Source organism: Apis mellifera, linkage group LG7, assembly GCF_003254395.2.
Source record: "Apis mellifera strain DH4 linkage group LG7, Amel_HAv3.1, whole genome shotgun sequence".
In the NCBI taxonomy this organism is placed as follows: Eukaryota; Metazoa; Arthropoda; class Insecta; order Hymenoptera; family Apidae; genus Apis; species Apis mellifera.
The window spans coordinates 13,483,554-13,499,228 of NC_037644.1; the positions used below are offsets into that span (position 1 = coordinate 13,483,554).

At 31.8% G+C, this 15,675-nt stretch overlaps 2 protein-coding genes across 2 annotated transcripts; both read left to right on the forward strand.

Moving 5' to 3' along the window:
- Nucleotides 1-144: 144 nt before the first annotated feature.
- LOC107963990 (mucin-5AC) lies at nucleotides 145-11,516 on the forward strand. The gene is made up of 9 exons (XM_026441761.1): nucleotides 145-846; nucleotides 2,000-2,088; nucleotides 2,273-2,437; nucleotides 2,534-2,650; nucleotides 2,739-3,071; nucleotides 3,144-3,709; nucleotides 3,777-3,922; nucleotides 4,011-5,383; nucleotides 5,481-11,516. The coding sequence occupies exons 1-9, from the start codon at nucleotides 819-821 to the stop codon at nucleotides 9,741-9,743; spliced, it is 7,080 nt and encodes a 2,359-aa protein (XP_026297546.1). The 5' UTR covers nucleotides 145-818; the 3' UTR covers nucleotides 9,744-11,516.
- A 1,323-nt stretch (nucleotides 11,517-12,839) lies between these two features.
- On the forward strand, nucleotides 12,840-15,596 carry LOC411196 (major facilitator superfamily domain-containing protein 6). The gene is made up of 9 exons (XM_394670.7): nucleotides 12,840-12,903; nucleotides 12,996-13,348; nucleotides 13,456-13,605; nucleotides 13,677-13,950; nucleotides 14,017-14,210; nucleotides 14,339-14,664; nucleotides 14,742-14,917; nucleotides 15,005-15,172; nucleotides 15,286-15,596. The coding sequence occupies exons 1-9, from the start codon at nucleotides 12,840-12,842 to the stop codon at nucleotides 15,354-15,356; spliced, it is 1,776 nt and encodes a 591-aa protein (XP_394670.3). The 3' UTR covers nucleotides 15,357-15,596.
- The last annotated feature ends 79 nt before the right edge of the window (nucleotides 15,597-15,675 follow it).

Sequence of the window (15,675 nt, forward strand, 5' to 3'; positions counted from 1 at the left end):
TATATAACGATTATAATTTATATACATGTTTATAAAAGATTTTGATTATTAATAAACGCACATGCGTATGAACATGATTAAATCAATTTCGCGCCAAATGTACTACTGTCAGTGATCTATCTAATATTTGTTCATAGGCATACGCCCGCAGTTGCAGTTGCTACTGCACAGTCCGCACCCGTACGTTCGCGTAGTGCGTTTCAGAATACTTTATTAAAACACCAACGTATACACATACACATATAAGCAAAATCGAATTTTAAAAGCTGAGGAAAACTGCTGGTGATCAACGAGATTTTATAGACGATAGACATTCGCTATTTATGTTGATGTGGCCGCGTCAAATGAATGTGCAATTTATTAGTGGTTGTTTTGAGACTGGATTGTTACTCGATTAGAATGGTTGCAAGTGTCGCGCGCATCGCTGGCAACCCGTGCAGTGTTGTGCCAAAATAAATCGACGATAGTTATTCCTTGGGAGCTGCCAGTGGACGAATGTACTTCACTATTCGAGTCCGTTTGCTAGCGGCGGGACAAGCTATGTGGAATTGCGATTGCCCGCTCTTTTGTCTCTACGAAGACTATGGGTGTCATATCCCTTTGATGTGCATCCCGGTATTTTAAAAACGATCGTCTTTGCCAAGCGAAAGTGTTTTGCTTGGCTATTATCGTTTCTACATTCTGGATTTCGTTTTTTTTATCTATTTGAATTATATTTAAAAAAAAGGCTACAACAACACATATTTCATCATAGTGTTTTCAACAATTTTTATCCGCCCTGACGTGATTTGCCCGGTTTACCCGCCACAGGACGGGTTATGTTTCCCACTTTCATCGGAATCTTAGGTGAGCTTTCATTTCCTTTCGTCATGAAGAGAAAGAATTATGATAAGATACTTTATGAATTTTTTTCTTTTCTTAATTATTACACTATACTACTAGGATCGATGCTTACAATTGAGAGCTCTTGTCAATGACCCCAAGTTTAGCAACAGAATTATTTTCATTGTTTTTTTCCCTATTGTGTTACATTCTACATAAGGTATCAATGCACAGTCGTATTTATATTTGTATTTACGATTAATATTATTGAAAGTGTTTTATTTTATCATATTTTGGAAAGCTTTTCAAAAACTTTTTATTTTTTTATAATAAAATTCTTTTTATAAATATTTATTTTAATTACTTAATGATAGTGAGTTAATTACTTCATGACTTATTATTTTAGTACTAAAAATTATACATAAAAAAAGAAAAAATAAAACATAAATAAAATTATTTACAATTTATTAAATGTATTATTCTGATTTTTATAAATAAATAATTATATATTATTAATAATATAAATACATTTAAAAGTTATTTCTATTAAAAATTAAAATTTAATGTTACTTTAAGAAATTGATTCAAAATCATTTTTTCTTGCTAGTAAATTTATTGTCATTAAAGAATAATTTTTCAAATATTTAATTATAAATATTAATCATATGAACATTGATAATTAAATTTTCAGTAAAATTTTTATATTATTTTTAAAATAACTATCATAAAATAACTTAAATGATATAAATTAGAAAGTTATGTTTTATATGTCTATAAAAAATATTAAAAAAATTTATAATGAAATAGAATAATAAAAAATGCATCGTAAATATAACTATCAGTATTTTTAATTAAGTATATTAAAATCATTTAAAATATACACTTATCTATGCACTTATTATAATAATAATTTATATTAATATTGTATTTATAATACTTTCGTGTTAATGCATATTTATAATAATATTAAAATAAAAATTATTTTTTAATATATATACATATTTGTCTTTATGATATAAATTATAATTATATAGCTATATTAATATTCACAGCTTTAGATTTATTAATTATGTTTTTGGCTAAATGAAATATTTTGAATATGAAAGAAAAACATGCATTCCAAAGTTCAAAAGAACATAATATCAAGGAACTTTCAATTGTTCCTTTATTTTTTTAGACATTCAATCGTGGTGGGAGGTGCCAAGTATAGCACACTTCTGCTCATTATTTAGGGCTGCCTTCAATCTTCTGGACTTTGATATTGAGGTACCTACCTAAATGTTAACTCCTACGAGTAGGCATTATACATGAAATTTGTTAGTATATTGCTTTAGCTTTCAGGAAATTAAATACATCATGCTTCAGCTTTATTTCAGTTTTTAAAGACATTTTTTATCATGGTTGCAATTCTTTTTTTATAATTATATATATTAATTATATATTATTATAGGATCTTGAAGAAGCTTTATTAACGGATGGTGGAACTGAAGGACGTTTAGTACAGGAATTAATAGTCAGATTACTTGAAGGTTGTTTACCAAATGATACTCGCAATGACATCTCTACCTTTAATTATCAAATGTTTCTTCGTAGACTTTTTCGAAAGAAATGTCAGGTAAATTAGTTTTTTTATTTTTATATCTTCAATTATATTTAAAAATTATATCTAATTTTATCATTAAAACAAAATTTTATTTCATATTATATTCAGGAATACAAGTGTGAGAATCCTTTTAATACAGATGTAGATTTTGAATTATTACCTCTTCGTCAAAAAGTAGAAATCTTACGTGCTCTTTGTGACTTCAGGCTTGACGCTGAAGACGTGGTATGTGTATATTAAAAAATGAATTGGTTTAGAAACTTTGTTTATAAAGTTGGCATAATGTACTAATATTTTCGTTTGTAAATTTTAGGAGCAATCATTAAATAATTTGGACTCGGATAGTCTGCGAGTCGAACCTTTAGGACATGATCGTAAGAATTCTGCCTATTGGTACTTTTACGGCACTCGATTATATAGGGAGGACTACATTGATACTTCTAACAGCATCTCACACAAACAGAAAAGTAAACCTAGGGATAAAAAACGTAAAAGACGACGAAGCAGAGTGGCGAAGGAGGAAGAGGAAGAGGAGGAGAAGAAGGAAGACAGTTTAATACACAGAGAAGGAAAAGAAAGTGTTTGGCAGGTTGTCTGCTTTACTCAGCAGGATTGGAGTCGTCTAGTTGAAAAATTTCGTGATTCGGTAATTGTCCTATTAAACGAATTAATTATTTTATTCCTTAGATTCTGCTAACGATGTTATTATAATACTTAGGAGTACGATACCGAACGTAAACTTTACCGTACTCTATCCGAGGATTTCATGCCCGAAATCCCTAAACTTTTTGATTTAAAAGAAAAACAACAAAGACGCAAATTGTTACAACGTAATAGTTCACGTGTACTTCGAAGTCACGAACCTACGACACAGATGGAAACAGTCATGGTTAGATCGAAGATCAAAACTAAAACAAACAAAGGGAGTAAAAAGGGGACACAAAATTCAAAGAACGTTTATGTTAAAGAGGATACACCTCCGCCTTTACCTTCTCCGCCAGTTCAAAAGAAAGGACGGCAAACTAATAATTCGTTGGCTTCAGCTGTTGGTCAGATTGTGATTCATACCAGGGATGAAGTGGAGGGATTAGAAAAAAAGAAAGGGATTGGCAGCAATAGTGATGGACATTATGTATCTTCTAATTATGGATATAAGTATGGTTATTCATTTGGAATTGAAGAAGAAGAACGTCGCGTTGGAATGCACAAAGTTCTTGAAAGTCTTAAAGATCATGTGGATGCTTGGCCATTTATTGATCCTGTGGATGAAGAATATGCCCCAAGGTATTATATATATTATTATGTTTTAAACTCGAAACTGATATTATTATTATTATTAATTTATATATAGATACTATAGCGTGGTACGAAAACCTATGGATCTTAGTACAATGGAAGAAAAACTTGAAAATAGTTTATATAAAAGTCTAAGTGAATTCAAACGTGATTTTCGACTGATAGTAGATAATTGTAGGCAATATAATGGTTCTGATAATGGTTAGTATTTTTTATTTTCAAAAAAATATATTATATATTGTTAATAATATATTATTTTCAAACTTAAATATATTTCTTTTTATTCTAGAGTATACAGAAATGGCATTTAATCTTAAGGAAGCATTTGATAAAGCAGTAAATCGTTATTTAGAATCGGAAACATCTAGCGATGAGGATCCCTCATCGCCGAAATCATTTCTTGCTACTCCGGCATCTCCATCGTGTCCTTCTCGTGTTTCGTCGCCTCATCAAAATAGAAAACGTTCGAAAAAATCTACGAAAAAATCGAAATCGTATAAATCTGAAAGTAAAGGAAAATCCAAAACAAATGATAAAAATGACGAAGAAGAAAAACGAGGAAAAAATTATAAGCTTCCAAAGAAAAAGAGGGGAAAGAAAAAGAACAAAAGAGCAAAAGATGAAGAATCTGTAAATGAAGAAGAACAAGAAGAGCAAGAGAGCGAGGATGCAATGTCCGAATCAAGTATTATAACATCAAAAAGAAGAAAACATGCTGATGGGAATAATTTATTATTAAAAACCAAAAAGCTAACATCCAAAGAATCAGAAGAGCTTAAGAAGATAGATAAAAAAATTAGTAAAGAACGTCATCAACAAAAAAAAGAAATGGAAAATGTGCGGCCGATAAAAGAATCAAAAGAAAATAAGAAGAGAAAGGAAGATTTCGAGGAAGATTATGAACCCCTAGTCGTTGCAAAAAGTAAAAGTAGAAAGATCGAGAAGAAGGAACTGGAGGATACCGAAATATTTACGGATAAAGCGAAGACGAATAAAGTGAAAAAAACTGAATCTCTTGAAGACGAAACAGCACCGGAAAAAGAAGAGAAAACGCAGCATGTTAAGGTCAAAAAAAATCGGAAAAAGGATAAAACGGGGTTGAAAATATTAAAATCTGATGAGAAGTCTGAGAAAAGTCGGGTTAAAGATAAAGAGAAAAAATCAAAACAAAAAAATGATGAACTTAAAAACGGAGAAATATCAAGTGAAATAGATTCCAAAGACATAGATCTAGAAAGTGATATAGATTCGAAAGAAACACATACATCTAAGAAGATTTCCGCATTTATAGGTGATAAAGACATAGAATCATTGGACGGTTTAAAGGATAAAATAAGCGAGAGACGACGAGAAGAAAAATTGAAAAATGAGAAAGAGAAACAAAAGAAAACTGGGAAGAATGATCTTCACAATATGTATTCAAAAAAAGTGCCTTCAAATGGTAGTACCTTTCACGACAGCGATAAAGCCAGCGTAAAACGACCAAAGTTTAAAAAAGGAATAAAAGAAGAAAAAGTTCCTACCGAAGATTCCCTCATAACTCACGACCAAGAAGTCACCGAGAAAAAAGTAAAAGTATCTCAATCAAAGCATACCAAAGGATTTGGAAAAGAAGAAAGCTCCATGCAAGCCTTGAATCAAGCAACAGAACAAACACTTCATGTAAGAATATTTTATGTTTCAATACGTTTAAATACTTATATGTAGTTATTTTATACATAATTATATTTTATTTTATCTTATTTTTATCTTCAAATAGGATATCAACAAATGGCTCGATGACGCACCAAGACTCTCCGAATTTTCTTCAGGAAGCGATTCACCAATATTTCATTCTTCATCCGTTGAATCTGGCCGATCAGGTCCAAAAGTAGAAGCACCTAGGAAACGACCAAGTTCTATTAAAATTTTTGGTCCTCATGGACCTACCAGACCAAAAAAAATTCAACGTACGATAGATCGTTTACAACCTGGAAAAAGTAAGGGAAATTTACTTTTAAAAAAACCATTAAATTTACCTAATGTTAATACCACCGAAACGGCGGTGCAGTTGACCAGCGATAATGATCAAACGAATAAGAATACAGATGAAGAACCGAAACTTAGTCTAGGAACAGTTTTGAAAAATGTAGATTCCATTCAATTAATTTGTAAGAGTCTAGTTTCCTCGCCCAATCCCAATTTTTCGAATGACGATGAAGAAGAAGATCACAATACTCTTCCTGCAATCCCAGTGTCTAGTCTGAAAGAAGAAAACGCAACAGGAATAACAACGACGCAAACAACCACGATCGTAGAAGAGTCTAAAGATAATCAATCCAATGCAAAGGACACGCAGAAACCCAAAGCAGCGACACCAAATTTGAGTGCTTGGTTCAAAGCGTTCGGAGCGCCAAAGTTGAAAAAGAAGGATGAAGAATCAGAGGATGGTATAACAAAGAAGGATGGTGAATTGCAGGAAGTGTTTTGTGGTAGGCAAAGAAGGATGAGTACTGGTGGTAGTAGTGTAAGTGAATCGGTTTCGAGTTTTTCCCAAGAGTCACCTCCTGGACGTTCAGGCCGATCTCCGCAAGGACAACCTATAATGGCTTCGATCGAGCCGCAAATTAGAGGAGCTGGATTCTATCAAGACGCTTTATCGACAGGAAGTAGCCCTTATAATAGTCCTTATTATGCCACACCACCGAGATACAGTGCTCAATTACCTCCCACTCCGTCACCGCAAAATCACCCTTTGTCTCCAGCTTATCCATCGTCATCGTATGAACAAGCGCCACTCTACCAAATACCTGCCCAACAATCGCATCAAACGTTCCAGAAATCGCCTCAGGAAAATTCTAGGGAAATATATCATCAATTGTCGCCCACATTTCCTCAACGATCGCCGCAAACTAATTTCCCTCAGAATTCCACACCGAACGAAGCATACAATCAACAGTTGTCTTCTAATCAAAATCAATCTCCAGTTTATTCACAGCATTCACCACAACCTATACAACAAGTGTATCCACAGCCTTCCCCTCAGCCACCACCATCAAATTATTCACAACCATCTCCTCAGCAACCTTCCACCCCTAAATATTCACAAGTTTCTCCGCAACAAAATGCCGCCAATTATTCACAGCCATCTCCCCAATCTGCCACTTACTCTCAATCTTCCCCTCAACAACCACCACATTCACCATATTCTCAAGCTTCTCCTCAAGCACCGCCAAATTATTCTCAATCGTCCCCGCAACAGCAACATTCTCCGTATGCGCAATCTCCTCAACAATCGTCTGGATATTCCCAATTGTCCCCTCAACCACCATCAAATTATTCCCAACAATCGCCGCAACCGCCTACGAATTATTCTCAACAATCGCCTCAACCACCTTCCAATTATTCTCAAGCCTCGCCTCAACCACCTTCCAATTATTCTCAAGCCTCGCCTCAACCACCTTCCAATTATTCTCAATCGTCACCTCAACCACCTTCTAGTTACTCTCAACCATCACCTCAACCACCTTCCAATTACTCTCAACCGTCACCTCAACCGCCTTCCAATTATTCCCAATCGTCGCCACAACCTCCTTCCAATTATACTCAATCGTCACCACAACCACCTTCCAATTATTCTCAACCATCGCCTCAACCACCATCGAATTACTCTCAGCCATCGCCTCAACCTCCTCCAGTGTATCCCCAACAATCACAATCTTCAAACTTTTCGCATCCCTCGTCTCAGACACATTCTTCCAATTATGCGCAATCCTCTCCTCAATCGCTCACAGCGGGCTACTCTCAACCATCTCCTCAACCACGAAATTACTCCCAACCATCGCCCCAACAAATTCAAACGTTTCCTCAACATTCTCCACAAGCACCGCCCTCGTATTCTCAACCTTCTCCGCAAAACGCATCTTATTCTCAGTCATCTCCGCAACAAGCAGTTAAATATTCTCAGCCTTCTCCTCAACAATCCACCAATTACTCGCACTCGATACACTCGCCTCAAAAATCGCAGAATTACTCTCAGATGTCTCCTCAGCAAGCGCCACCCAACAATTATTCTCAACCTTCGCCATCGCCCCAGCAATCTCGCAACTACTCACAACCATCCCCGTCTCCTCAACAGTCCCGTAACTATTCCCAACCATCGCCATCTTCTCAGCAATCGCACAATTATTCTCAACCGGCGCCGTCGCCTCAACAAACCCACACTTATTCCCAACCGTCGCCTCAACAGAAATCCATGTGCGCGTCACAGGCGTCGCAATCTTCGCAACAACCTTCAAGTTATTCACAGCCGTCTCCGCAACAAAGTACAAATTACAGTTTACCGCAATCACACTCTAAGAGCGCAGAAGAATATCCTCAAACTGCCTCGACACCTTCGAATTACTCCCATGGATACAAGCAGAATCATCCTTACATTCAATCACCTGCATCGACGACTTTAAATGAAACGGAGCATCGAGCGGATTATTTAAAATCTAACAGCGCTGAAAAGTCATCGAACATGGAGCAACAGAGAAATTTTACCGTATCTTCGGAAGCTGCGTCGTTGAATTTGAACGCAAATCATCAGATCTATCAATCGCCAAATCAGTATCCGCCAACGTTTGGAAATAATTATCCCAACATCGATCTCCAGAGATCTGTTTCGAGGCACGGAACTGGTCAGGAACAGTCGCAGCAATCGTCCCAGGAACGGCCCAGTTTCACCGATCTCAGCAATTCTCTAAATGTTCAAAAATACACTCAACAACGATCAACACAAGACCAATCGCAAATCTTAGCATTCCAGCAAAATTTGACACCGCACGAATCTCTTTATCCCAGCGGTTTCCAATCGTCTGGCTATCCGATGTCAAATTCCAGACCGGTGTATCCTAGTCCGCATTATTTCGACGCTAATTCGAAAGCTGTCGCCAACAGCGGGACAGCGAACAGCTCGACCAGTAATTTGGCCCCTGTAAAGAAACGTATTTATAATGAATCGTCCACAGAGTCGTCTCGTGGTTTGGTGGCGCAGGAGGCCGCGGCAAGAACGACGGGTCAAGAGCAATTCGGATTCGATCCTATAATGGCATTGCCGCAACCAGATGCAGTTTCAGCTAGTCAATTTGACACTGCATTCGTCGGGAACTTGGCCGATTCCGTAGCAACGAATCCGGCATACGCCCGTTTGGGTCTAGGTTTGGTAGGTCGCACAGGTAAAGAGCAACAACAGTTATTGAATATTCCTCGACCGCCGCCAACGAAACCGGAACATTTAACGTACGCGCGTAATCCAACTTCCGGCGCCGCAGAACTAGATTTAAATTTACTTCAAAGTTTGCAGACAGCAGCCGCGAAGAATACTCAAGGTATTCTCTCCATGTCATCATCTCGTAGGGGCGGAGAGCCGTCTGTTAGTTCTACGTCCACGCCTGTGAAAACGAAAAAAAGTAGGAAGAATAAACAACAACAACAAGAACAACAAAACGTGACGAGCGTTTCAGTGGTTAGTACAGAGCCGCAATCTGGTACGGGAGGAGGAATACCTGGTTTTCCACAATATACGGGAACATCCGCGGATTCTATAAGTCTGAAGAACACCACTATGGTCCCACCAACTGGGAGTGCCTTCAATTTTGCTGCGTCAACTAGCACCACAACTAGTTCACCTTTCTACGATAAAGACGCATCAGCAGCCGCAGCGGCATTTGCATTTTTGGACGAATTTCGGAATCCGAATAGTTATTACAGTATGGCGCTCAGGCAGCAACAACAGCAGCAGCAACAACAAGTTCCACCGGTCACGGACGCTACGCAGCAAGCTTGCAACAAACTCAGCAATCAACCGCCAAGAAACTATCCGCCTCATCCTTTCCTTCATTCCGCTCAAAGACCAGCAGCTTATGGACCTCCAGTGTCGGCTTACGTAACGCCGCATGGCCCAAATTTAACGATGGATCCAACCGCTTATCAACAATACATTCATTCCTTGTACGCACTTCAACCGCCGCCCCATCATCATCGACCGTCCTGGCTTTAGCCGTTAAAATCTTTGTAATGGCTGTTTCGGAACATTTGTATGTGACATTTCGGTGGATGCACATTATTTCTTTAATGAATCCGAATGAATGAATATTTAAAACGAGAGATATATTGCTAATATAGTAGCTTTCTTTTTTTTTTTTTATCTAATTGAATTATATTAATCTTAAAATAATGTTTTGTTTTAATGTTTGTTCTCTCAATGAGATGCAAAAGAAAATTTTATCAAAATATTATATAAAATGCGATTGTAAATATTATTCTATTTAATCTCGTCTCGCGCTGTGCAACAATAATAAAAATTTTCTTCCTTCGAGATAAAAAGGAAAAAAAAAAAAAAAAGAAAAACGGTACCGATGTTTTTCTGTCTTTAATTGATAGGGACAAGGATTTTCAAAGTATATTATGGGATCATGGATTCATTTTAATTTTTTTATATGACTCGATTCATTTATCTTTTGTTAATAGATGCGATATAGTTTTCCAGATATTTGTTTTATTTTTATTAATTTTTTTTATTTTCTTTTTATTATTATTATTATTTTTGTTTGTTTGTTTGGCTTCTTTTTTACGAAAAATTTCGGTACTGTATTTATAAGGATGGAAGAATATTTTGATTATTTCTTGAGATTGTTAATACATTAAACTCATATATATATATATATCAAACAGTAAAAAATATACGATCAATCAAAAAATTTTGATCGTTTATTTTTTCTATTTTTTCCTTTTTTTTTTTTTTTTGTAAATATTTTACTTATTGACTTACAAATAACGAATTTTTAAAGCTCTCTCTGAAATCAAAATAGTTTTTCCACCGACTTGTCTTCCCCACTTTTCGCATTTGTTTCCTTTTTTTATCAAAAAATACGAATATGAATCTTCGACATTTTTACACGATATATTAGAAACAAAGTTTACCTTTGATTAGGTAATCTATTATGTAGTTATATGTATATAAAAAATAAGCCTACTTTATGTAGGAATTTTTGATAGTTTTTTCTAATGACTAGTCGACAACTTAGATATAAGTTCAGTCGCTAGTGCCGGAAGTAACCTTCTATCAAAAGTTCCTCTATCTATCGCGCTCTTAAAAATGTCCTTTTTTTCTCAATCTGTCAAGACATGATTTATGTAATTTTTTTTTTTTTTTTTTTTTTTAAGATAAAAAAGATAATGGTTCGTTTATGGCCATATTCGAATAATTGTTTTACCCGTGGAAAATATGTTGCTTCCCTTTTTTTTGTATTCAAAAGCTGCTAGACATTCAAAAAAAATCTATAAGTAACTTTTAATTTTCAAAAAAATTTTTGTATGATATGGAGCGCACTGTTGCTGGTGTATCTTATGTAGAGTTAGATAGATTCGTTAGTGTGTAAGTTAGAAATTTGTTTCTTTGTATATAAAATTACATATCCTTCATAGACAATGTGCTCGATGTAAAGAAAGATCTGCAAGGTCAAAGGACATTGTAGAATCGTCCGCGAAAGATTAAAAGAAAATAAACAACGGGAAATTATAGAATATAGCAAGAATGGAAGATGTATGTGCATCGTGTGTATGTGCGCTAGTATGAATGTGCGTCGTATCTTATGAATGAGACAAAATAAAGTGTAATATGTACACCGCAATCATACATTAACCCACCTTATTGCTGAAAAAATAAAAAAGGAAGCGCGGTATATTAAAACTTATAAATATATACATATATATTGTAAATGTATATTGTAAATGTATCGATGAGACAGATTAAAGCACAGTTTGTTACAAACTTGTGTTCGATTCTTGAATATAATAGTTTATCTAATTTCTTTATTTAATTTTTATTATGATTATTTTTTTTATAAAGTTAAGATGTTTATTTAAATTATAACAGACAATATTTTTATTATAGAAAGTTTATAATTTAAACAAGTGATAAATTATTAATATGTAATAACATGCAATAATATCTTCTTATTTAATATATTTATATATCATGTTACTGAAAAGGAATAGGATATTTTGTAACATTTTAGACATTTTTTACAATTTAAAATGAGTTTAGAAATTATATTTAATTTAATGGTAATATATGATTTAATTATAATTCCTCTCGTTCTCCAAATAGCGTTGCTGTCTAATTTCGTTCTAAATCGATAATGTCGCATGTGACATATTTAATTATAATTCTTTTTAGTAGTTAACCACAATAGCGTCATTATCTAATTCTAATTTTGAATCGATAATGATGTATGTAACATGAAAATACAAAAAAAAAAAAATAGATGGCCCAAAGGTAAATTCTTAAAACATCGCATGTCATGTCTATTCTGTATTTCTTTTATGATCTATATTGTATTTTATCTATATATATTGTATAATATCTTTCTACCACAAATTAATAAATATAGTTATATCTAATCTCTATACAATCATTTTAATAAAAATTTTCAATTCAGTGAAAGTGTTAATTTTAATAAGAACTTGATAATCTGATGTGATCAATATTGTTGCAAATATTATTACATACATATTGTTATCGAAATCTATAATAATTCCTCATTGATTAACATTATAGAAAATGTACATTTAGAAATATTAGAAAAAAATTAATTGCAATTTGCAAAAATTTTTCGAACTAAATCAAATTTATAATATTATATATCATAATAATATATGAGAAATCTGAATATAATATCTATAAGTTTCTATTCAATAATATCTATATTTTATGATTCAGATAAAAAAAAAATTGTGATTCAGCAAGTGGGATTCGTATTTTTAATAAAAGGTAGTTTAAAGTATTTCTGAACAAAGTATATGTTTAGATTATTTATAAGATAATGTAAAAAATTTTTATTATAAATATATGTACAAAGCTTTAAAACTTAAAAAAGTTAATTTTATTTTATTTTATTATTAATAAATATAATCTTTTATTATATTTAAATATTGAATTAATTTTAAATTTGTGTTAATTAATAATAATTAATCATATTGATTAATTATTTTATTTACTTAAAGAAATAAAAATTAAAATAATTTTTTAAAAATTTATATTATTTGCAGGTGATAATTTATATTTATTTTTAATTTGTGACAGAATTCTAAAATGTTTGAAAATATAAATAACAGATTATTACCAATAAAAGCACATTATTTTTTATTTAATGCAGGTAATATTATATTAATTAATTTTATTAAAATTTGAATATTAAATTTTATAAAATATTATGCAAAATTATATTTTTTATCTTTATTTTTTTAGCTACTGGACCAATAGTACCATTTTTACCAACAATAGCAAAACAATTAGGATTTTCTGGATTTTTAGTAGGCACAATATATACAATATTACCAATTTCTGGTTTAATAGCAAAACCTTTATTTGGAGCATTGGCTGACAAATTTAAAATTCATAAAATATTATTTTTAATATTTCAAGTTATAGTTGCAATAGCTTTATTCACAATATATTTTATACCTGAAATACAGAATAAAGCAAATGTTTATCTTACTTGTAATGGTGAAGCAACTTTAGAAATGTGTTCGAAACATGGATTTTCTGATAAAATTATACAAGATGTAATAACAGAGCTTCACTTAAATAAATCATGTCAGGTATCATATTTTTATAATTTATTTATAAACATTATTTCATATAATATATTTTAATCTTTTAATATATTATTATAATAATATTATTTTGTATGATGGTATTTTTTTAGGTATCTTGTAAAGCCACAAAAGAAATTTATTTAGAAATCTGTTCATATTGGAAAGTATCTCATTTTTGTGAATTACAAAATTCAAGTACTATTTTGGATACAGATACATTTAATTTTACTTTAACATTTGATACATTTCATGATTACTATGTAAGATATTTTGCAAATAATTGTTTATAATTGTTTATTTAGAAATATTTAAATTCTTCTTTATTTTACAGATGAACAATTGTATATATATAAGCATTTTGACTGCTAAATTCTCAGATGCAATATATAAACCAGCTTGTAAACATTATGTGAGAACATCATGTATAGCTACATGTTATGATAACCCAATTTTTAATCAACTATTGTATGAAATTGATGTTTCTGAGAATTCTACACAGAATTCAACATACCAATTTTATTCATTTTTATGGGCAACTGTAATAAGTTGGATTGGAATGGCAGTTATAGTTAGCATAACAGATGCTATATGTTTTAATCTTCTTGGTTAGTAGTATATATGTTATATTTATTATTAAATATTTAATTTTTTTTTATAATTGTATATTATAGGAAATGAAAGAAGGAATGAGTATGGAAAACAAAAAATGTGGGGTAGTATTGGTTTTGGTATTTTTGGAATAAGCGCAGGATATCTTGTAGATATATTTAGTGCAGGAAAATTTCAAAAAGATTATACTTGTATATTTTATATTATGTTGATCATTATGATTTTTGATATTATTATATCTACAACTTTAAGAAAGGTACAGTTTTTTAATATATATAATGTTAAGAATAGATAGAAGTTTAGATAGTACAGAAGTTTGATACTTCTTATTTATCAAAAGAATAAAAAATTGGCAGGTAATGGGAGAAAGCAGTATCATTACAGAAAAGTCCAGAATACTCTGAGGATGAACCTTCAATATTATTGGAATTATTCACCATCCTTAGAGAAGGCAATGTTTTGGCATTTGGATGGTGGTGTATAGGAACTGGAATGTGTACTAGTGTAGTGTGGAATTTTCTATTTTGGTATACTGAAGACCTAGCAAACTCTAGTTTTCAAATAACACATCTGAAAACTTTACAAGGCCTTTTGACTGGTGTACAGTGTTTTTTAGGAGAACTACCATTTAATTTCATCTCAGGAAATGTACTACGAAAATTAGGTCATGTAAATGTTATGAGTTTAGTTTTACTGATTTATGCAATTAGGTAAGTAATAAAAAATTTTTTTAAGTATTTCTAAATTTCTTTCTATTATTTCATTCATAATTATATTATTTTTATAGATTTATGGCATATAGTACTGTATCAAACCCATGGTGGTTTTTAATTATTGAAATACTTCATGGACCTACTGTAGGTCTTTGCTGGCCTACAATGGTATCATATGGTGATAAAATAACGCCATCTGGTACTAAAGCTACTATACAAGGATTTATTGGTGCTATATTTGAAGGAATTGGTTAATAATATTAAATTAAAAAAAAATTAACTAATTGTAACTTAATTCATAAATAATCAATATCTATACATTAATAATTATTTTCAGGAGTATCAAGTGGTAGTTTTATATGTGGATGGTTAATAGATACATATGGAGGTATTGTAACATTAAGGGTATTTTCAATAGGTGCATTACTATGGTTACTTTGTTTCTGGCTCATTCAACTGTTATTACGAAAACTTAAGATATCACCGATACATACAGGTCATAATCGTGAGTAACGATTATGTGAATATATAAATAATATTAACCAAAATAATTTTCGATATTTAAAGAAATCTTTTTTAATTGAAGAAAAATATTTTTTCTTTGTTGATTTTTTCCAGATTTGGCGAATTATGCTAATCCAGATGATGCAATTCTTATGACTATGAGTCGCGAATTACAAACTTATTAATAAAAGAAAAATGGCAGTGTTTTTTGTTATAGAAATTTGATATATTCATTGTTTGTTTTCTTAGATATGATTTTAATTGAACAAGTAAAAAACATATTTTTCGTATTATCGATATTTTAGATCTTAACATATTCGTGACTCATTTTTATAGGCAAATATTTTATAATTATTCAGTATTATGTATGGTAATTGTAAAAATCTTATTATGCTCTATAATATATACACTTTTTTTAGATTGAAGTAATTTTTTTCTTAATTCATTGAAGAAATTCATATATAAAAATGATGAATAAAATATATCTTAATAAGGGGAAGTAAT

Excerpts from the sequence above, each read along its gene's own strand:
- LOC411196 (XM_394670.7), top strand. The coding sequence starts at position 12,840 with ATGTTTGAAAATATAAATAACAGATTATTACCAATAAAAGCACATTAT. Across the intron at positions 13,951-14,016 it reads TATATGTTTTAATCTTCTTG|GAAATGAAAGAAGGAATGAG; the intron begins GTTAGTAGTATA and ends TGTATATTATAG. Across the intron at positions 14,211-14,338 it reads TATCTACAACTTTAAGAAAG|AAAAGTCCAGAATACTCTGA; the intron begins GTACAGTTTTTT and ends GTATCATTACAG.
- LOC107963990 (XM_026441761.1), top strand. The coding sequence starts at position 819 with ATGTTTCCCACTTTCATCGGAATCTTAG. Across the intron at positions 3,710-3,776 it reads GATGAAGAATATGCCCCAAG|ATACTATAGCGTGGTACGAA; the intron begins GTATTATATATA and ends ATTTATATATAG. Across the intron at positions 3,923-4,010 it reads ATATAATGGTTCTGATAATG|AGTATACAGAAATGGCATTT; the intron begins GTTAGTATTTTT and ends TTTTTATTCTAG.